The sequence below is a fragment of the Leptodactylus fuscus genome, chromosome 7, assembly GCF_031893055.1.
Source record: "Leptodactylus fuscus isolate aLepFus1 chromosome 7, aLepFus1.hap2, whole genome shotgun sequence".
Taxonomy (NCBI): Eukaryota; Metazoa; Chordata; class Amphibia; order Anura; family Leptodactylidae; genus Leptodactylus; species Leptodactylus fuscus.
Window position 1 is genome coordinate 120,470,642 of NC_134271.1, and position 23,334 is coordinate 120,493,975.

Consider the following 23,334-nt stretch of genomic DNA (forward strand, 5'->3'; position numbering starts at 1 on the left):
AAAGTAGCACACCATAATATTAGACCACAGTATATTTATTAACCAGATGGTTTTACCAGATGGTTTGATCTTTTATTTTATCGGTCTTGGCAGTCAGATACATACTGTGTTTCCTTGGTAATGTCACTTCAGTTAGTAGAGGACATATTAACAGCAATGAATAGCAAAGCTAAATAAGTGAGAGATCAATGTGCAGATTACACCATGTTTTGTGGAACCCTTTAACAGAAGAAATCTGCATGGGTGCCATGCGTAACGCATTTCTATGTAGTCAAATACATGCTACAGGTATATTTCATAGGGCGTGCTGTATGACATCTGATGGAACATGCCACCTTTTTGACGCCAGATTTTGTATATATGACATGCTGCTGGTACTGTAGGAAAGCTTTGGCTTCATTTTTGCTCAAAAGTTGAATAGGTGCCCAAAATAGAGGACTAAAGCTTGTGAATAGTCTAGATCTGTCAAGTGAATATTTTAATGCGAGTGAATGGTGCATTGGCAGTTATAAGAAATACAGTCGCCAAATCACAACTCCATCTACACATAGCAAAATCATTTCAGATTAACTCTATGATACCATTGCACTTACAGAGAATAGCAAACCTATTACAAACACATTACCTATGCACAGACATCAGCTTATCACAATTATATCGCTATTTCATAGGCTAGTCACCCTATCACACTGACTAAGAGTACTCACTGTGTCATTCGGATTTCACATAAACATGTGATTGTGACCTCAAAACATTCACGTAATACAGACATCTCCTACTCAGTGGCGTAACTACCACCATAGCAGCGGTAGCAGCTGCCACAGGGCCCGGGACATCAGGGGCCCGGTGACAGCTGCTACCGCTGCTATCATTATTCTCGGAGGTCTTTTCGGACCCCTGAGTATAATGATCGGGGCCCCCTGTTGGTGGAATACTTTCCACCAACAGGGGGCCCCGAAGCTGCAGCAACAGCTGAGACACAGGAGCTGCAGCTCTGGCTCCTGTCAGCGCTGCAGGACGCTCCCCCTCTCTCCCCCCTCCCTTTCTCTGCTGTCCTCTGCCCACCAATGAGAGGAGGAGGCGGGGCTTATCCCTGCCGTCCTGCACAGAAGAGAAGAGGAAGAAGCTGCTCTAGGAAAATGAAACTGAAGATACACAGGTACGTATTGGGGTTACTATACTTATTACTATCAGGCATTTGGGGGGATTACTTGTGTTTTAGTAACTCCATGTGCCTCATAGTAATAGCAGTTAACCCCATCATCTCCCTCACATTAACCCCTGTTTGCCTCACCATAAGAGTTACTGATATGTGAGACATTTGGGGGTAATAGTAATGAAGATACTTTATTATTACCTCCATGTCTCTCACATATCAGTAACTCTTATGGTGAGGCACACAGGGGTTAATGTGAGGGAGATGATGGGGTTAACTGCTATTAATATGAGGCACATGGAGTTACTAAATTGTAATGCACTGGACCAGATTTTTTTTTATCCACAATTTGTCCTGGTATAGCGGTCAGCGGTGACAGTATTTATTCCTGTAGGGGCCACTAAGGGACATAATACTGTGTGCAGGGGCCACTATTGGGTATAATACTGTGTGCAGGGGCCACTAAGGGACATAATACTGTGTGCAGGGGCCACTATGGGACATAATAGAGCGCGCAGGAATGCGTAGGAGGGACTCGGTCGAGATCTTCGGTGTCGGGGGGGCCCCATGTCAAAAGTTCGCCACGGGGCCCCGCCATTCCTAGTTACGCCACTGCTCCTACTATAATGTCACTCTTATCTATGCCTGCTCAAATGTGCTCAATGCGTCTGTTCACTATCATTTCAGCCAACACTCCTGACCAGATTTGTCAGTGCTTTTAGAAATGTTACACTGAGACTTTCTGACTATGTCGAGATCAGTCAGCCTGTCATACATGGAATCTGTCACCTTGAAAATGGAGTCCAATCTGCAGGTAGCATGTTATGGAGCAGGAGGAGCTAAACAGATTGATATATGGGAAAAGATTCAGAATAACTTGTCACTTATTGATTGAAATATCTGAATTTTCTGCCTAGAGATCAAGTGGGTCTAGGAAAAGCTGTCAATCATTGAGACCGTCCACTGGACTCTAAGGCCGGGTTCACACGGAGTATTCTGGCTCGTGATTTGGTACGTAGACGCCGTGGGAGCTTTTGAGGGCCGTATACGCTCCCATTGTTTTCAATGGAAGCCGGTACCGTATACGCGGCGCTATTTTGCGGCCGCCGCAAAATCACGGCCGCAAAATAGCACCACGTATACGGTACCAGCTCCCATTGAGAACAATGGGAGCGTATACGGCCCACAAAAGCTCCCACGGCGTCTACGTACCAAATCACGAGCCAGAATACTCCGTGTGAACCCGGCCTAAGGGTAAGTTCACACATAGTTTTTTGGTCCGGATTCTGATGTAAAATCTGTGTCAAAATCCAGGTCAAAAAAACGCCTTCAGTCATTTCCTTTTTCCACGGGCAGTATTTTACCACTCGCGGAAAAAGAAGCGACCTGCGCTATCTTAATGCGGATTCCCCGGCGGAAACCAGCGCGTCATCCGCATCAAGACTATCCCTCCAGACTAGGCCCATATTTGGGCCTAATCTGCAGTGAAAAGCCACGACTATCAGAAGCTGTGGCAGTTGCAGCTAGCCGCAGCAGGCAGATTTTGGTTCGGATTTTGACGAAGCTACCCATGTCAAAATCTGTACCAAAAAAATATGCGTGAACTTACCCTTAGGCGGCAAGTAGTGTTTTTTTCCGTAGCATTTTTCACAGAAAGTCCGCAGAGTTTTCCTCTGTATACGTTCTGCCTCTATTATACCTAGACGGAACATGCCAGCGTTTCTATAGGTATTATTGACATGCTGCGATTTTCAAAAACACAAGCCAGAATCCCATCCACATTGCAGGTAATGTAAAATGCAGATTTTTATTTTGGCAGCATTTTCTACTGTGGCCAAAACGCTGCATTTTTGCAAGGTGAAGCCCCAGCTATAGAGCGTTTTCCTGCACTGTTCTGTATTATTCCATGTCCCAGGCAAACTATAATTACTCATTTACAAATGCGGCTTATTCAGATACACGGTGCTAATGTATGCAGATTTGTAACAGGCTAGTGTTACTCACTGTGGGATGTAACATTTTGCTGATCTTCATTAACACTTCCCTTTCCTCATAACCAAAGTAAGATTGAATAAGCAGCTGGATGTGTGTAATTCTAACGCTGTTCTTTTTCATTGCAAAAAGCTGAAATGGAAGATTCAAAATAGATGCCGAGTATATACGGCAAAGAGAAAGGACAATTACTCTCAAAAGAGATTATTTCCTGAACACCACTGTATTTTGGAATACCAGTTTAGCGCCCTGTTGACATGGAGCAGACATCTTTTTTTCGCTGTAGAGATGTAAACGATCTAAAATCCATTACAAAATCTACATATGCTCGGCACAGATTGAATCTTTTGTCATGTTTCTGACAAATCCAGAATTGCTATAATTCATGACAGATAGCCCAGAACCATTGTTGGACTAGATTTACCAGGGCAGACAATAATAAATTCATTCTGGTAGTCCACTGTACAGATGCCTAAAATATTACACCCATTCACACACTCCTAAAACTGTTGCTATTGTGCCATAAGAAGGCTTCTACACCGTTTAGATGCTGGTGTGACCAGCTCCAGGGGTAGAGGTGAAGAAGCCTGGAGATGAAACCTTTTTTTCTCCAGATGGAGGGAGTTCCCCCTTGTCTTTTGTGGGAATTGTTTGAAGAGTTTGAATGAAATGAAATGATATGGAAGAAGACCCTGGATACCCTACTGCTGACACAGAGACAGTTTGCGAAAATGTACATGAGTAAGCCAAAACCCTTCTGGCAAAACGTCTATTGGGCAGATGAGACCATGATAGAACTTTTTAGTGAAGCACATCATTCTACCATTTACCGAATAAGGAATGAGGCCTACAATAAAAAGAACACAGGACCAATAGTCACATATAGCAGAGGTTCAAAGATGTTTTGGGCTTGTTTTGCTGCTTCGACTGTGTGAAATCTGAAGATTACCAAATGATTTTTGGTTGCAATGTAAAGCTAGGTTTGCATCCTAGGCCATGGGTCTTCTAGCAGGACAATGACCCCAAACATACTTGAAAAAGCACCCAGAAATGGATGGAAAGAAAGTGCTGGAGAGTTCTGCAATGTGTTCCGGATCTAAATCCCGTTGAACACCTGTGAAGAGATCTTAACATTGCTGTTAGGAGAAGAGAAGGAACCCTTCAGATATGAGAGACCTGGAGCAGTGTGTAAAAGAGGAGTGGTCCAAAATTCCAGTTGAGAGGTATAAGAAGTTGTTGATAGTTATAGGAAGCGATTGATTTCAGTTATTTTTTTTCCAAAGGGTGTGCAACCAAATAGCAAATTGAGGGTGCCAATAATTTTGTCCAGCCCATTTTTGGAATTTTGCTTGAAATTATGCACTTTATTAGCTTTTTTGCCCCTTTGTTTTATGTGTTGTTCCAATATATACACGGGAAATAAACAAAACATGAAAGAAATTGCAATAATATTTCATTTTCTGGAAAAATTTCAGGGGAGCCAACACGTATGTCTGTGACTGTATGTTGTGTGCAGATTATTTTCACCCAGATGTAAAACTTTACATTTCTCCACACTGAACCTCATTTGCCAAGTGGATGCCCAAGCATTCAGTCTGTCCAGAAATGCTAGTATCCTACGTACATCCTCTATAAACTGTACTGTACTACATAACTTGGTGTCATCTGTAAAAATAGGGAGAGTGCTATTAATCCAATCTTCTATTTTATTAAGAAATAAGCTAAATAACAGCAGGTACACCACTTATAACACAGGGCCAGTCTGAGGAGCAGTCATTGACCACTACTTTCTAAATACAATCTTTTAATTAGTTTGCAGTACAAGTACAAAGTATATATTTTAATTCAACAGATCTTATTTTACTCAATAGACATCTGTGACAGATGGTGTCAAATTCCTATATAAAGTCCAGGAACACTATATCAAATCAAATAGGCTTTATTGGCACGTCCGAATGGATATTTGGCATTGCCAAAGCTAGTAAAGTGGGTGGGTGGGGGGAGTTGGAGTCGAGGGGGAGAGTATGGGTGGGGTGGGCCTCCCCCTTGTCCAGGGACCCCCTTCATAAAAACAAATCAGGCTACTCTGACACCCTGTATTTAGTAAAACCATGCTGTCTGTCTGGAAAGTAAGTACACAAAATGAAAGGGTGGACTTTAGGCAGTATATGAACATATGACCGGAAATGCGCTGTTGTGGCGCTGCAGGTAGACCGAGATGTCGGTTTCCTATTCCCCACTGCATCATGTGAAAGGAGAAACAAAGAAGAGAAAGCGCTTTAATGGAAAATCAGTTTAATCACTGTTACTTATTTACAAGAATTGCTTGAATTGCTGGCCGCCTGCCTTAATGCAAGTTGATTGACGCACCCGCTCACAGACTCCTGGCATGGCCCTCACCGTGACGAACGCAGCCTGCATGTGGTTCACGAGCTGTTCATGGGTTGGCACAGGCGTTATGTACACAACGGACTTGACATGCGCTTTCTCTTGTTCGTTTCTCCTTTCACATGGTGCAGCGAGGGATAGGAAGCTGACATCTCGGTCTACCTGCAGCTCCATAATGGTGCATTTCCCGGTCACATTTTCATTAATAAAAAACGCTTCATATACAGTATTGGCTAAAGTCCACCCTTTCATTTTGTGTATTACTTTCTGGACACCCTGTATACAGTCACATTCTCCTCATTATAGTCCCTTAAGATCCCCTGAAACAGTTTCCCCAGAACGGATGTGAAGCTCCCTTGTCTAAAGTTTCCTGGGGAAGACTTAAAGCCCTTTTTGAAAACAGGCACCACATTTGATCCTGCGCCAATTCCCTGGCACTGTACTACTCTCTAGGGAACCCATAAAAATTAAGAACAAGGCAACAGCAATGACTGGAATCAGATCTCAGGGAGAGGAAACTGGATGCCCAGTCTATATAATATAAGTGAGAGAGTGTGTCAACAGAAAATGAACAATTTTTTTTATTTTTTGTTTTAATTTATGATTTTCTTGGGATGTTTTTTTTTTTTTTTTTAAATGTAGATTGCGAGCCCCACATAGAGCTCACAATGTACATTGTTTTCCTATCAGTATGTCTTTTTGGAATACGGGATGGAAATCCATGCAAACACGGGGAGAACATACAAACTCCTTGCAGATGGGTTTTTTGCCCTTAGTGGGATTTTCTTGGAATGTTTGATGATTTTTTTTTTGTTGTTTACCATGTCAATATCCACTTTTTAACTATAAGGCTTACACTAGCATTTGTCTCTCTGTGGTTTGGGTCTGCATGGGGACCTGAATAACCTGTCCACTAAAAGAGTGGTTATCTGCGGACCACCTAGACTATAATGGGATCTGTCGGGTTTCTGGCGGTTTTATATTGAACCTCACTGAGAGAAATGACCTCTGTGCAGGACTTTTGTCTCTGCGGATTTTAGATAAATTCAACTATGGAGACTCCAACGCAGATGTGAACCTAGTCTAAGATTAAAGGGGTATTCCCACCTCACATACTCACCAGTCTTTACTGCTGTAAAATCTTCTTTCTTCCTGGTTTCTTGCATCATTTGGTGGGCGGGGTTTCACATGCAATCTGTTTAGCTCCGCCCCCAAATTCATATATAGCTCCGCCCACCCATATTGGACTATGAAGTACAGGCAGCAGCAACTCCATTCTGTGTTACATACAGAGACTGCCTGTCTCTGCTATAATGAACACAATTGAATTAGCTAACCTCATAACTGGGAGAACAGAAGAAATGAAAGCAGCTCCTCTCCCCTATCTGAAAGCAGGAAGCTAGGTCACATGGTGTAGACACAGGAATAGCTAGATACACAGACTCGCTCCCGTGCACATAGCCCCTCCTCCCTCCCCCCTGAGAGCAGCAGATACATCACTTGACTCTTGAGCAGCTAAATCAGGGCTGTGGCCATAAAGAATTGAATAAAGTAAGATGGTGGACAAACAAAGCAATTTTGCTGAAGCATTGTATTCAGGAAAAGTCTTACATCCACATTAACAAGCAGTATAGATAGGATCCTTGTGATGGGACAACCCCTTTAATAATAGACTGACACTTCCTGTTCTGTAGGGCATATATGGATATCATCTATGTAGATAACATAGGATCCACCATCCCAAAAGGTGATATTCAAAGCTTATTTATTGTACCCTAATATAGAGTGATCTCTGCTCAGGTCATAGAGCATGTCTAATAAACCATCCCATAGGCCTAAGCCTCAATGAACATCTCCGGACTATTTTGTCTATGGTCCATGCATCTGCTGTAAAGCATGTTTTTCTTTAATGCTGTTAGCAGCATTTCAGGCAAGATTCTCCCACCAATAGTGTGTATATACTCTAACTACATCAAAAATCTGCAGTAGGTAAACAAGGCTAAGTAGTTGTTTTATTTACTCAATTTTGTCATCAAAATTATATTTCTAGCTCAAACCTTGTTGACGATTCCATTCATATGGCAAATATTCCATGAAAAAAATAGTGCATACTGTACTACCTTCTAATACTTCCAGAGATTTCACATATAGACTTGCCAGTCCATAAAACCAGACACCTTATTTTAGACACATAGCATACACCTAGGTAAATAACACACTTAAGAACTAGACATTAATATTCAGATACACAGTCTCAGATTTAATATCTTAAAATAACAGATGTAATACATAGATGATCATAGTGTAACCAGTCCCATCTAAACTATCATACAGCTGTTGTGTAGTTTGATAAGTGGCATTTGCCATAAACGCTCTGCTCTGAACTGCCTGTGCTAGAACAAGAAGCCTATCCTATGTCAAATCGTGAGTATTTATTCCCATGGGATACACATAAAATGGCCACCCGCCATATTGCTAAACACGTGTTGGTCTGCATTCCACCTGCTGTATTAGGAGTAGTCTTACAGTTACTGCAGGTGCAAGGAAAGTTATGTAAACCTATTGTAACATCCAAGTGACAGTCGGTGAACAAGGCTATTGCTAAGAGGCTGTGGGGCCTTTAAACTCGTAATCGGTTATCTCATATCAAGTTTTCAACATGGATTTAAAAAGTTTTCACCATTCTGGTCCTGAAAGCTTGTAAATATTTAGGCATGTTCTCTTATCCCCCAATGAATAAGGGATTTCTGTGCATTGAAGGTCATACTCAGGGTCAGGTTGTCAGCAGTAGTCAACATTGTATGTATGCTGTGTTCTTGTCTTATTATTGGTATGTTGACTTGTTTGTACATTAATTTCAATCATAAATAGCATGCACGGAACTTCTGAGACTGCCCTGGAGGTATCTGCAGGCAACTTGAACTGTATTATTTAAAGGGGTCGTCTAAAGCTAGATATTGATAGACAATTCTTAGGATAGGTCATCAATATCAAATTGGTCAGGGTCAGACATCCAGCACCTCCATCAATAAGATGTTTAGTGTATAGAGCAGCCTACCTCTATCTTTGTACACTGTGCTCCAATCAGCTGATTGGCGAAGGTGCCTTGTCTTGGACCAACACCGATCTTATATTGATAACCTATTCTAAGGATAGTCCATCAAACATAATAATATGCAATCCAATTTTTGGCACTAAATGTACTGCTCCTAGAAGGAAAACTACAAATGGGTGAAAAACCATTAAAAACCTTAAAAAGAATCTTTCACCTACAAAATGTTTTATGGAAGTATAGCCACCTGGCATCAGCTGTTGGATTTAGGAGACTACATCTATATTCCTCTGGGAAATGATGAAAGGTATAGTTTATCCATGTTCTGCTGGAAATGCACAAACTGGCAAGGCATTTTTCACCAGGATGCATGATGGCCATTCACTTTCACATCAACACTAGAGAACCATAAAAGACTAGAGGCCAGAAAATACACTATAAATCAGTCAACTTCTCCGGAAGACTTTATTGAAAATGGTAACAAACACCTCCTACTCTTACAGAATAACAACACTGATACAGTAGTCCAACCAAATTTCCCTTAACGGGGGTTTCCACTGAAAATAACCATATCTAAAATTGTAGGCAATTATAAGTTAAACATTTTTGCAAATATAAATAATTAAAAATGTTGCAGAGTGCAAAAGATTTTTTTCTATCTATCTTATTGGTAACAGTCTATTGTCTTGATCAGTTGCCAATCAATACAACTGTTAGAAATGGGCAAATTGCTTCTTTATGAGCCGGGTTTGACCCGAATATCCCAAATATTGGCTGTACACATCAACCAAGCAAAATGCTAAGTTGAAAATATTATACCTGTGCAAAATCTATACTCAATGTACTTCAATGGACTACTTTGAAATATAGTCAACTAGCTTCTGCCTGTGACTTCGTCTGCATGTTGTTGGCATCAATGATCCACCTATATTCAGTAAACTGCTGCTATCGATGGTTCGGCTGCTCCGGCATTTCAGCAGCTCTCAAGCTGGCCTGCCGCTGAACCTGTTCCTCTCGCCAAGCCTGTGATTGTTTCGTCATCTCAGCAGCTCACTGGGATGCCATATAAGGAGTGTGCTGTTGTTGTTGTCAATGATCCGCCTGCTCCAGCGTTTCGGCTGCTCTAAGAGCCATTTAACGTCTAGCTTGCTCAATCCTCCATAGCTCAGCTTGAGGAGAAATTTTTTAACTTATGACTACCTTCATAGCTCTCGTATCTTTGAGAATTTTGTGATAAATTAGATTTTCTTTTTTCTGGCATGTTTAAAATTGGGAAACTGCAAATTTGGATTAAAGGCCTTTCCCATCTCAGTGTCTCAGCACACTGTCTGCAGTGTCTGCTTCTCAGTTCGTGTATTTGTCTCCCCCTTTCTTGCTCTGGCTGAACAGGATACATAACACTTATGCAGATCAGATAATACAGTCCTATGAAAAAGTTTGGGTACCCCTATTAATCTTAATCATTTTTAGTTCTAAATATTTTGGTGTTTGCAACAGCCATTTCAGTTTGATATATCTAATAACTGATGGACACAGTAATATTTCAGGATTGAAATGAAGTTTATTGTACTTACAGAAAATGTGCAATATGCATTAAACCAAAATTTGACCGGTGCAAAAATTTTGGTACCCTTATCATTTTATTGATTTGAATACTCATAACTACTTTTTAATGACTTACTGAAGCACAAAATTGGTTTTGTAACCTCAGTGAGCTTTGAACTTCATAGCCAGGTGTATCCAATCATGAGAAAAGGTATTTAAGGTGGCCAATTGCAAGTTGTTCTCCTATTTGAATCTCCTCTGAAGAGTGGCATCATGGGCTACTAAAAACAACTCTCAAATGATCTGAAAACAAAGATTGTTCAACATAGTTGTTCATGGTAAGGATACAAAAAGTTGTCTCAGAGATTTAACCTGTCAGTTTCCACTGTGAGGAACATAGTAAGGAAATGGAAGACCACAGAGACAGTTCTAGTTAAGCCCAGAAGTGGCAGGCCAAGAAAAATATCAGAAAGGCAGAGAAGAAGAATGGTGAGAACAGTCAAGGACAATCCACAGACCACCTCCAAAGAGCTGCAGCATCATCTTTCTGCAGATGATGTCACTGTGCATCAGTCAACAATACAGCGCACTTTGCACAAGGAGAAGCTGTATGGGAGAGTGATGAGAAAGAAGCCGTTTCTGCAAGCACGCCACAAACAGAGTCGCCTGAGGTATGCAAAAGCACATTTGGACAAGCCAGTCTCATTTTGGAAGAAGGTCCTGTGGACTGATGAAACAAAGATTGAGTTGTTTGGTCATACAAAAAGGCGTTATGCATGGCGTCCAAAAAAAACAGCATTCCCGGCACCGGGAATCTTTTTAAAGTTGAGGGTCGCATGGATTCCACTCTGTATCAGCAGATTCTTGAGAATAATGTTCAAGAATCAGTGATGAAGTTGAAGTTACGCTGGGAATGGATATTTCAGAGAGACAATGATCCAAAACACCGCTCCAAATCGACTCAGGCATTCATGCAGAGGAACAATTACAATGTTCTGGAATGGCCATCCCAGTCCCCAGACCTGAATATCATTGAACATCTGTGGGATGATTTGAGAGCGGGCTGTCCATGCTCGACGACCATCAAACTTAACTGAACTTGAATTGTTTTGTAAAGAGTAATGGTCCAAAATACCTTCATCCAGGATCCAGGAACTGATTAAAAACTACAGGAAGCGACTAGAAGCAAAAGGAGGATCTACTAAATATTAATGTCACTTTTCTGTTGAGGTGCCCATACTTTTGCATAGGTCAAATTTTGGTTTAATGCATATTGCACATTTTGTGTTAGTACAATAAACCTCATTTGAATCCTGAAATATCACTGTGTCCATCAGTTTTCAGATATATCAAACTGAAATGGCTGTTGCAAACACCAAAATATTTAGAACTAAAAATGATTAAGATTAATAGGGGTGCCCAAACTTTTTCATAGGACTGTATGTAGATGCTTGTACAGTGTGGACTCTGTGTGTTTACATAGAGAGATAAAAGACCAGGCTTTATCAGCAAAGTGCAATTAGCTGAATTTTCCTGCAGGCAAGAGCAGTTTAATATAGTATATGAACATAAATTCATAACAGTCATAAAGCCATGTCATTTATCGGGTTTTGTATTAATCCAGGTTACAAACTATCTATGTGCCAAATTTCATCCAAATCCATTCAGACGTTTTTGCGTGATTGAGTAACAAACAAACTTTCACATTTATAATAGTAGGATATCCTCCACTTGTAAAATATAAGGAGATAGCCTTCAACATCTAGAACTAGCAGCAAGCTAACCTTAGGATGGTCTATATGGGGAAGGGGGGGGGAGTCCGCTTTCTAGAAAGTTTGTGTAGATTTCTACAAAGTGTATTTGATTTGTTGGGGAGGTAGCCACCTTGCACAAACGATTGGTAGAATTTAAATTACTTGATAGTAGCCCTCATAAATTTTAGAGGCTCATCCTTAGAAGGATGGCAGTAAAGATAACAAAAGTCCTCTGTGAAGACCATCGTATAGACTTAAGGGTAAATGAAATGGGTACGTTTCTGGCTGCAGTTCATGAAAATACTGCATGATGTCTTTACTGCCTATATAGCGAAGAGAATGCAAACCCTGACTGTATTTGCCAACGTCATCCTACAAGGAAATCTTCAGGTGATGAACAGATTTTATATTCTCTGTTTAGACAACTCAAGACACTTCTGCAAAGTCTGCAAAAGACACTGTGAAGTATGACTGACATCCCTTAAAACAATTTATAGTGTCCACAAAGTTGTCTGTTTTTTGTCTCACTGTTCAGTACTTTGTGAGCCCACATGGGCTTCTGGATAGTCATGCATCCTACTCATAAACAAGTTTGGGGGGGGGGGTCTTCAGCAAAACCTAACTTCTGTATTTGGATTCTGTGAAGTTTTTTTTTAGCCCATTTTTGCACTCCTGTCCTAAAGTGATATACACAGAGGGTAAACCCAGTTACTGTGCTCATAGGCCCCACCTGAAAGCATGGCATGCTCTTGTAGGAATAGTGTGCAAGGCATGTAGAACAATTATTTTACTTACATAGCAGCAACATATTTCACAGCGCTTTACAGACATTGTCATCACTCACTGTCCCATACAGGGCTCACAATAGAAATTCCCTATCAGTCTTTTGAGTATGGGAGGAAACCTGGAGAATACATACAAACACAGGGAGAGCATACAAACTTCATACAGATCTTGTCCTTGGCTGGATTCCTGCAATACAACATTACAAGGCAACAGTGCTAACCATCGAGCCTCTATGTTGCCCCAATAATGATTGTAAAAATAAAATAAATAACCAAAAACTTTTCAGGTAGTTTTATATATAGCGCCTCTTTTGCTAATCTATGTCATGGCTTCATGCTTACATAACCAAAGAGTTTCTGTATAGTCTGATCCTGCAGTCATGTGCTACGCTCACTGTGCCACTGCATAGTTAATAATGAAAAATACGGAGCAGTTGTCTAACCAAGCAAACAGTTATTATGCCTATAGCCATCTTTACAGTATGTATGTAGCATCTGCTTGCCTCCAGGGTAGGACCTATGTGGGTATTTCACAATTAACCAGAATACTGATTAAAAGGGGGGGTCTTCAGTAGGTTTTTAATGGCTAACTCATAATGATGACAGAATATGACGTTTCGAAGCTTTCCTCTGAGCTTCTTCTTCGAAACGTCATATTCTGTCATCATTATGAGTTAGCCATTAAAAAAGGTATCACCTACTGAAGACTTGCAAAGTTTTTTTTGTTTTTTATATTTTATAACCACTGGCTAACACGGTACCAAAACAAACATTTTCCTTTTACTAAAAGGGGGGGAAAAATCAAAACACAAAAAGTTATACTCTTGAAGTAAAAAAAGCACTGATGAAAAAAACTCGCAGTGTTTTACCAGTAGTTATGGAAACAAGAAATTCACCAAAAATGTGGTACCAAAAAAACCAAAACACCCATGATACCAAATGTGTCCAATGTGTTAAATGGCAATGTGGTAATATTGGTCTTTGCATAATGTGTTTTACTTAGTAACAGAATGGTGGTATGTTTCAGCCACTGTGAAGTGATCATGATGTAGTAGTATTATTTTGGTCTTGTACAGTGGTATCATTGGTAATACTAATCTATGTAAAGTGTTTTTTACTCAGTAACACTATGGTAATATTATCCAGTCAATATAGAGAGGTAATGGTAGTTGTTATGGTGGTGCTATTATTTGAACCATGTATGGTGGTATTATTGGTACACTGTCTACCAATAAGTATTTGGACACCTGTGGTCCGAGCGGTAATTACAGCTTCAACCCTCCAGGGCATGCTTTCCACAAGTCCTTGTATGACGGCTAGTGGTATTTTTTCCATTCGGCTTGGAAAAGACAGTTAAGTTCTTTCACCAATTTTGGATGGCTTTTGCACCCTTTACTTCAGTGATCTAACTTGTCCCAGAGGTGCTTGATAGGGTTCAAGTCTTGGCTCTGGACCAAGCCATGGTAGACCTCACCACATGACAGATGATGTTGTCATACTGGAAGTAACATTGGTCCGACCCATAGAACTGAAGCGTCCCAGTCTATACCAGGAGAAACACCCCCAGACCATAACTCCACCTACGCCAAACTTTACTGGGTGTCCAAATATTTATTGGTAGACAGTGTAGTATTATTATTATAAAAGTTAAACAAGTACCCCAGCTCGCCTGTTATGGGTGCACAGACATGTGAGGAGAACTGGAACAACAAATAGTGGAAAGGAAATTCCAGCATCCACAAAAAATTGCAACTTTATTTCATATCCATAAAATCCTCAGGAACAGGTGAAGCACCATCACTTAGGGCTAGTTCACACAGAGTTTTTTGCAGGGGGATTTTGACGCGGAATCCACCTCAAAATCCGCCTGCAAAAAAAGGCTCCCATTTATTTGAATGCTAGCCTCTTGCTTTTTTTTCCTACTAGCGATTTTTCTCCGCTAGTAGGGAAAAGAAGTGACATGCCCTTTTGTCCCACGGATTCCACAGCTGAAACAGCTTCCGTGGCGCAAGACTCACCTGTTCCTGATTAGGCCCATTCATCCGGGCCAAATCAGGAACAGGATGCCATGATGCAATGCCGGTGCACTGCATCGGCATCCTGTTGCGGCTAGCCGCGCAGAGAGTTCACACGGCAGACAATGCCAAAAATACCTTTACGTGTTTCAAGCCACCTTAGAAGCTCTTGGTCGTAGCATAAAGATGGTAACAGCCATGTTAAAAGCATACAGTGACAATTTAATAAAAAATATTGACATATATCAAAATAAGACACAGAATAAACCTTATAGTGTAAAATCAAATACAAGTGCTGTCTACTCGGACCAAACAACATGCATGTTTTCATGGAATAACCAATGTGTTTCTTGGTTCAATATTTTTCTATAATGATCACCATCCTTATTGGATGAGTAACCTGTTCTATTCCTTGAACTACTAAAGAAGTGGTATTGATCCAATGCACCTCGGTAAAGTGCACAGAAGCAGAGAGATATTGGGGGGAATGTACTGTTTCTTCTATACCAAAAAATTAACTTAGATGGGCATAGATGTAGTGACTCTTTGGTACATGGCTTTTTTTCCCCTCTTTTTGATCTTTGTCTGTCATTGGGCCTCAGCGGTTAAGTGGGGGGGGCAACGATATCATAGTGCTTGAGTATAAGGGAGCCTTCACAGGGAGTAAACGCTCCACTCATTCTGAACGTAACCTCGTTCAGTGTGAGCGGCGTTAAAACAGATCCCATTGATTTCTATGGGTGCCGGCATATGCGCGTATCACATTGAAAGCAATAGATAAAAAAGCCTCCCATTGATTTCAATGGGGAGCGCACGAATGCCTGCAGCCATAGAAATCAATGAGATCTGTTTTAACGCCGCTCACTCTGAACGAGTCTACGTTCAGAATGAGTGGAGTGTTTATTCCATGTGAAGGCTCCCTAAGGCTCAGGCCCCACAGACCGTATACGTAGCACTAAAGCGCTGTGGGAAGAACCGCTGCATGAACGCATTGCGGTTCTTTCCGCAGTGCTTTTAAGAGAAAGTTCAGAGTTTTCCTCTGCGGACTTTCTCTTAACATTATATCAACGGGAAAGCCGCCGGCAACGGCTTTGCAAATCGCAGCGTGTCCGTGCTGCAATCTTTTCCACAAAGTGGGGATGGGATTCGCATGAATCCCATCCACTTTGCCTGCACTGTACAACGCTTCGATTTTTCCTGCAGCGTCTCCGCTGCGGGCAAATCTCGGCGTTTGCGACCCGTGGGGCCCCGGCCTGATAGTGGTTTTTGGTTGGCAAACCTTACCAATTTCAGGTTCGGCTGATTTTTGCCATATATGTAATTGATGCTGTTCTGTAGAAACAACCCTAGTAGGAAATTAAGACTAGCATATATGAGCATATAACTAGTGCAGTCAGGACCAAAGGAGCATTGTTGGAATCACAGGCTATATAAAGGTGAGTATAACTCTGGAAAACTTTTAAGGCTAAGGCCAAATGTTGCAGAAACACACAAAAAAATGCTGAAAAAAATTAACAGTTGTATATGCATTTTTCCATTGCTTTTTGCTATTCTTCCCAGTAATTAAACGACACAATGCATTTTACTATGTTTTTTCATCACTTTCATTCTATGGGAAAAAATGCGACGTGTCAGTAGGTAAAATATGTGGATGAGAAAATCTTATTTATGTTGCCGGAACTGTAAAACACAGTATTTTTTTTTTTATTTTTTTTTTAATCTGCTGCGTTTCTATTATGGTTGAACGTTTTGCACCTTTTTACTTGTTTTTGATGTCAATTACTTGTGTCCAATATATTGACCTATAAAGGAATAGTGATATTAAACTGACAAAACCTTGACTGGCACCACCATAATGCAAAAAGGTGCATTGGTCACCATATGAGTTAGGCCCGGTTAGGCAGCAGTTTTCTCTCTACATGTTTTGTGTGGAAACTGAGCAGAAACCACATGGACTCCATTATAGTCTATAGAGTCCACAGGGTTCCTTTAGGTAACCACTTTTTTATGCGTATAGGTTTCCATTCGTGGGGTCCCCAAGTGGACTCCCCAGATGTGAACGGGGCCTGAAAGAGAAGCCTAAGACCTTATTCTCACAACGTTGTGATGGTCTTTTTGAAAACCTTAAGTGTCTACCCATATGGGTCTATTCACAAGACCCTTTTATTTATTGACTGTTTTTCACAGCAGTCCAAAAAACTGACATGCCCTAACTTTGTCTGTTTTGACAGACTAAGGCCCGGTTCACATCTGCGCATGGGTTTCCATTTGGGGAGTCCGCTTGGAAACCTAATCTGCATGAAAAAAGTGGTTTAATTAGGAAACCCAAAGACCCCATAGACTATAATGGGGTTTGTGTGGTTCCCGCTTGGTTTCTGCACAAAAAATTGCTTTCAGTACTTTTCTCTCTGCATTATTCATGGGGAGAGGGGAACGAAATGGCCCGAACACAAATGTGAATCCGGCCAAAGATAGAGCCATAGGAATAGACCCATAGACATTCATGGACTTTAAAGAGACCATTCAAATCAAGGGACCGACATGGCAATTTTTCATGGACATTAGGTCTGTAAAAAATCTAGCAAAGTATTTCATGTTTTTGATCAAAGTCCTGTTGTTTAAAACTAAGCTAGTACCTGATAAGCAGAATGACCTCACCAATAAGAAATACATTCCGATGTGACCTGCGATAAATTCTCATTGTCAGAATGCCTATTACTTGTTCCTATTACAGTCATGTCTGATAAGTTTTCCTAATAATTCACTCAGTCATTTGAGGATTTCACTTGGCTGCGTCCAGCTGGTTACATCAATGGCTCTCCTTGGATTCCTTTGCTATCATGTAACAATAAGTAAGACTAGACTATATGTAGGGTTACAGAAAACTGCAGCGGCAAAGATTTTATGGCTTGATACTGAGTTGATTGATTTTTGTCCTAAGCTCAGCAGCCTCTATACCCTGTAGTCCTCGAAGGCTGTCATAGATCTCATTAAGAAAGGAGCTAGCCATGGCCAGAGCTTTGCATTCAGATGTGACCCGCATTCAGAGCATTCATTATATATATTCTAAGAGCCAACCCAATGGGAAAGCAGTAATAAAAATATTACAGCATATCGCAGTGCATCACAGCTCTGCAGAGCGGAACGTAATGATTTCACAGACAGACGCTACAGAGCGTTTGCAACTTGCAAACATGTTCTCTTCAAATCTTGGCAAAACTGTAACTGTAAATGGTTTATTAGCAGTACGATGTTGTATCTGTGTCTGTCTTGTACCAGGAATCACACAGGGACCTGAGTTTTAGAAAATAGATTAAACATGAGCAATGCAATCCTACGGAGGGCGAAATGGATCTGCCACTGAATCGGTCTTGTAAAATCAATGGAAACGATCATTTGATTTCATCTCCACCTATGCACAATGATCGCCTTAAGCAGGGAACATACGTATGCCTATATAAATGGAGAGTGGAGTATTTACATGCATGCAAATGGAAGGCTGCTTATATATAGGCAGCCTGTGATATATGATCAGTGTGGTGATGTCTGGGAGTGTGTGATTGTGCTGCTGGCAGTGAGGGGGTTGACAGTCTGCAGTGCAGTAGAGTTAGTACACGGTAGCTCTGCTGCTCCCTATATGGCTGTGGATTAGCTGTATGCTAATATTGCTAGGAGAAGAGCTGCACAGCACGCTGAGCCCTCAGTGGAGGCAAGCATAGTCTTAGCAGAGCTGACTCCTCAAGAGCCATGGCTGAAGGGGGCGAAGTGGAGGATGAGATACAATTCCTCCGCACTGTGAGTACCATTTCCATTCCACGGTTTAGGTTTTGCAGCCAGCAGCCATTGTATTGAAGATCTGTGTATATTCCCAACACATGAGCGGAAACCCTTGGCATATGTCTATTCCTTAGACTTGACGCACAGACTTCTTGGGACTGACCTAAGAACGTAGAAAACAGCTGCAATTTCTGGGTTGTAGATTGTCAGCTCTGATGAACAGGGTCCGGTCTCTGTTTCATTGTTAATAGGTGTTTGTTTATTAGTAGTTGTTATATTGTATGTTTATTGCTTCCTCTATGGAATATGTGTTAGTACAAGTTATTAATTACTATTATTATTGTTGCATGCAAATTAGCTCTCCTCCACAAGGAAGAAAACTATCTCATATTAGCCAAACCAGACACCCATCTGTGCATGGCAAGGTAGCAAGCGAGCCCCAAACTTTATCCTATACATATATTCTATATCCATATGCCAGCAGCTACTATTTGTGTGTCATCAGGGACTGTGGGAGCTTTTGCTCTTGTATTATTATTTTGCAGTACCGCAGTTGCATATGTAGCAGGTGCTGCTCTACCGGTCTTACATAGTTTGGAAGCAGATGAGGGAACCCTGTCTAATAATATCTAATATCCACACCGCACAAGGCACATGACCTTTCCTCAAGACTCTGAGGAATCTTTTTTTTTTTTTTTTCTCTTGCTTGGAAAGAAATGTGAATTAGAGGTTAAAGCGGAGGAGATGCTTGTGTAATTATTACTCAGGATAACGAGTCCGGCCAGTCAAATATTTGTTCTGAAAGGAGGAAAATTCAGACATCACTGGCCATTTCTGCAGAGCTGAGAGGAGATGTGTTGTCTGCGGCTCTGCAGAGAGCTGCTTCCCTTCCCTACAAAGCACGCACACATCATGTCACTGGACGGCATTGTTATAGATAATGTACTTAACCCTTACCAGGCCAGGAGCTGCCAGTTCTGCATTGTAAGGTGGGCAAATGGCTCTTAAAGGAACACTAAACCCAAAGCCCATTTGTTGGGCAGATAAATGCAATCTATTGTTGTTTTCAATCTGCCATTTCAGGCTGGGGAGAGGCTGACTGTAGTGATCTTCAATTGGATTGCAGACAGGAAGTCCAGAAAAATGTATGCCCCCCCCCCCGATTGCTGTTTTATCTTGCGTATCTCTATTTCTGAAAACCATGTCCAATATATTTATATACTTCGGCATTATTAGCTCATTTTATAGGCTTATGTGATCTTGAAGTATACTGTCCCTTTAAATAAGACTTTTTCTATACAACTATCACCTGGGAATCCCTTTTATGACATATGTATCATAGATATAGGCTGCTTTGTATGTGAGCACATGAGTCGAGGTGGCTCAGGTCCTATCTGTCACCATCCATCATACACAGCTGTCTTTATCCTAAAACCACAAATCTCTTCTAACCTGATGTATAAGCTTTGGGCTTTAAATATGATACAAGAGGATATTTGCTTAAAGCCTCCATAAATTCTTGTATGTCATCTGCCTGAGTAGTTTTTAATGTAATATATCAGCTATTGTCAATAACGCGTCAAATAGACCTGTCAGGGAAAGAGAATGGGAGGTAGCGCTGGCTTAGGACTGTCCATGTAGTATGTAGATAGTAACAGATGACACAACACCTACTACTACTACTTGCCCTATTTAGTCATGGATTGCTCTAAGACTACATTCACACTGGGATGTATTGCAGCAATGATTGTCAATGGAAAAGTGTCAATTCCCAGTATAGTGCTGTAGAGATTGATGCTGTGTAAAATCATCCAGTTTCTTTTATTGACTTTATTAGGAAATTTTCAAGAATTAAAATGCTTTTTCAGAATTTTGTTTATACTGTATACAATAAAAAAAACAACAATCATTACTCATTTCTTAGATTGCCTGATGCTCCCATGCCAAGGCTTCCCGCGTCTCTTCTTCCTGTTCCTGGTCTCTTTTGACACAAGAAATGATCCCCCAGCCAATCACTGTCTAAGGCCCGGTTCACATCTGCGTTCAGGTCATTCTGTTCCCCTGTCTGCAAACAGCACTTTTCTCTCCACATTTTTTGTATGAAACCTCACGTACCCTATTATAGTCTATGGGATCCAGGGGTTTCTTATGGTAACCGCTTTTTTTATGCAGATTTGATTTCCATTCGGGGGGTCCCCAAGTGGACCCCCCCAACTGAAACCCATACGCAGATATGAACCAGGCCTAAAGCAGGTCACAGCTGTGGCCAGTGATTGGCCGATCAGCATTACCTGTGTTGAGAGGGACTACTTAGTACCAATAAACATCTTTCATCGACATTACATCAACACTGTCCAAAACCTCCTCTTTTTATCAAATCTTAGATGTCTTTATAGGGTCGGTCCAATAATAGCGTATTAGTTCTATTTCTTCATGCATAAATTCATTACAAGGGAGTCTGGTAAAAACCTTGCCAAGAACAGTGTTTGGCCAACAGTATTTAAGGGTATATTTACATGAAACTTTTTTTTTTTTTTTTTGCAAAACTGTGACATTTTGGTAAAAAAAAAAAAAAAATCATGTTTTTGTCAAGATCTTTAAAAATAATAAAACTGTGAAAAATGTGTTATGTAAATATACCCAAAGGCCAGGGTATCTTGGTTTATAAATATTGAATTGCATTATTATATACATACATCATCGATTGCAGAGTCCAGTTTTATTAAATCTTTTGTGAATATTATATGTCCCCCCTGCGTTTAACAGAAGCTCTTCAGCAGTTGGGACTCCCAATGTTACCGACAACCCAAAGTACATCAGGGAAGCTAGTGCTCCACTCTTCCTCCATGCTGACTGGCAGGACATGGTATCACCAGGCACTTTTCGTAAGGTAGTTTCAGGCACAGACGTTCTACAGCAGCTTGTTCCAAATGCAAACAATGGCCTTCCTCAGTAATGTTAGTATTGCAAGGTTCCCTAACCACATCAGTGTTCCTATTCGCACAGGGGTTTCACACCGAGTTCACTCGGGGACCTACTGCTCAAGGTTGTCACTACAGTTTGTTCTGCTGACTCTTGGGATGGGTCATAGCATTGTGAGATCCTGGAGTTGGACATTTCAAAGGTGTGGGAAAACTATTAGGCTAAGGCCCCACGTTGCAAAAAACGCAGCTTCTTTTGTTGCAGATTTTGCTGCGGTTTTTTGGAGCCAAACCTAGGAAAGGCTACAAAAAGAATAGTAACTGTATAGGAAGTTCTTATACTTCTACCTTCTGCTCGATCCACTCCTGGATTTGGCTCAAAAAAACGCAGCAAAATCTGCAACAAAAGAAGCTGCGTTTTTGCAATATGGGGCCTCAGCCGGAAACGCTGCGATTTGGCATCGGCGGAAACACCGCGGTAGAAATCACTGCGTTTTACAGTACTCGCAAAGTGGATTAGATGCATGCGTCACGGTTTTGAAAATTGCAGTATGACAATTATATCTACCGAAACGCCAGCGGCTTTCCTATAGATATAATTGTAACAGAAAGTTTGCGTGAACTTTCTGTTGAAAGCACTGCGGAAAGAACTGCAATGCGTTCATGCCGCGGTTCTTCGCGCAGTGCTTTAGCGCTGCGTTTCCGCCTAGTGGGGCCTTAGCCTCATAATGATTTTTTCCTGCCTGGGCATAACAGAGAACGTCCAGCCACAGCATGCCTAGATTGTACTTTGGAAGCATGAAGTACACAGTCTGCCACACAGGCAATAGGCGATAGATCCCACATGGTATAATGCAGGGGAGCCCTAGTATTAATCCAGTTAATGTCCTTCAGGTTCATCTGGTGAATGACTAATAACCCCTCATCATGAGAAAATACCCCACAGATACAGAAATCTGTACATATACTACAGTACTTCAGTCCATTTTTTTCCTCTTCATTTATTTTTCTTGGCTGATGGAACCAAATGGCATAGAGATTGTTAATAGAAAAGGCTGCATCTCAAGCTGTGTCACTCCTAGGAGAAGCCTGCTGAGCCTGCACTTCAATGATCATTAAGTCTTCATCATCTACAATAGTTCATTTGACTGCACTGCTTTCACTTGTGACAAAGTACCATTACATTGGATACAAGCTGGATCTGTCATAGGGACTACCAGTCATAAACCTAGAAGAAAATAGCCTGCAAGCTGTAGTGTAATAAAGATAAAGCCAGTTGTAAGATTTAGATCTTGTGCACATTAGTAATATTGGGCTCATGACCTCCTAGGTGCCCAGGCCAGGGTCTATCTCTGTGTATTAAATATAACACATTGAATCACTTGTTGTATCTGAAGATATGTTGCCCTAAAAGATCTCGTGTATGTCACCTTTCATGGTCCTTGTAGGTGACTATTTCATTTACATTACAACAACAATTTGCAATGTGCTTTTTTCACAATGGACTCTCGAAGTATTATTACTAGAGATGAGAGAACAGTGAAATATTTGAGATTTGATATTCGTTTCGAGCAGAGCCTCAATATTCGACTACTTGATCGAATATCGAATCCCATTATAGTCTATGGGAAAAAATGCTTGTTTCAGGGGAAACCACTATTTGACTAAAAGAGGGTGAACAAGTTCATGAATAGCAGGAAGAGAGTGTTTGAGTGGAGCGCTGTGCAATTAAAGCACACGGACCCCATTATAGTCTATGGGGTCCGTGCGCTATAACTGCACAGCACTTGCAGTTGCGCTGATGAAAAGTAAGCTCCCTCGTAACAGCAAGCTGCCAGCTCTCCTGACTAGCAAAGACGAGCCTGCTGCAGAACCAGCGTTGATTTGCCGCAGGCTCGTCTTTGCTAGTCAGGAGAGCTGGCAGCTTGCTGTTACGAGGGAGCTGACTT

At 41.2% G+C, this 23,334-nt stretch overlaps 1 protein-coding gene across 5 annotated transcripts in view; it reads left to right on the plus strand.

Annotated features, from left to right (window-relative positions):
- The window catches only part of RYR3 (ryanodine receptor 3), a 485,624-nt gene that overhangs the window by 47,575 nt on the left and 414,715 nt on the right, over window positions 1–23,334 (plus strand). The window contains exon 1 of one of the 5 annotated variants that reach the window (XM_075282948.1): window positions 18,097–18,482. The exons of the other annotated variants lie outside the window; for them this stretch is intronic. Within the exon in view, the coding sequence (XP_075139049.1) occupies window positions 18,435–18,482 (48 nt within the window). The 5' untranslated portion in view covers window positions 18,097–18,434. Of the gene's footprint in view, window positions 1–18,096; window positions 18,483–23,334 lie in introns of those variants that run through there. 5 annotated transcript variants of the gene reach the window in all.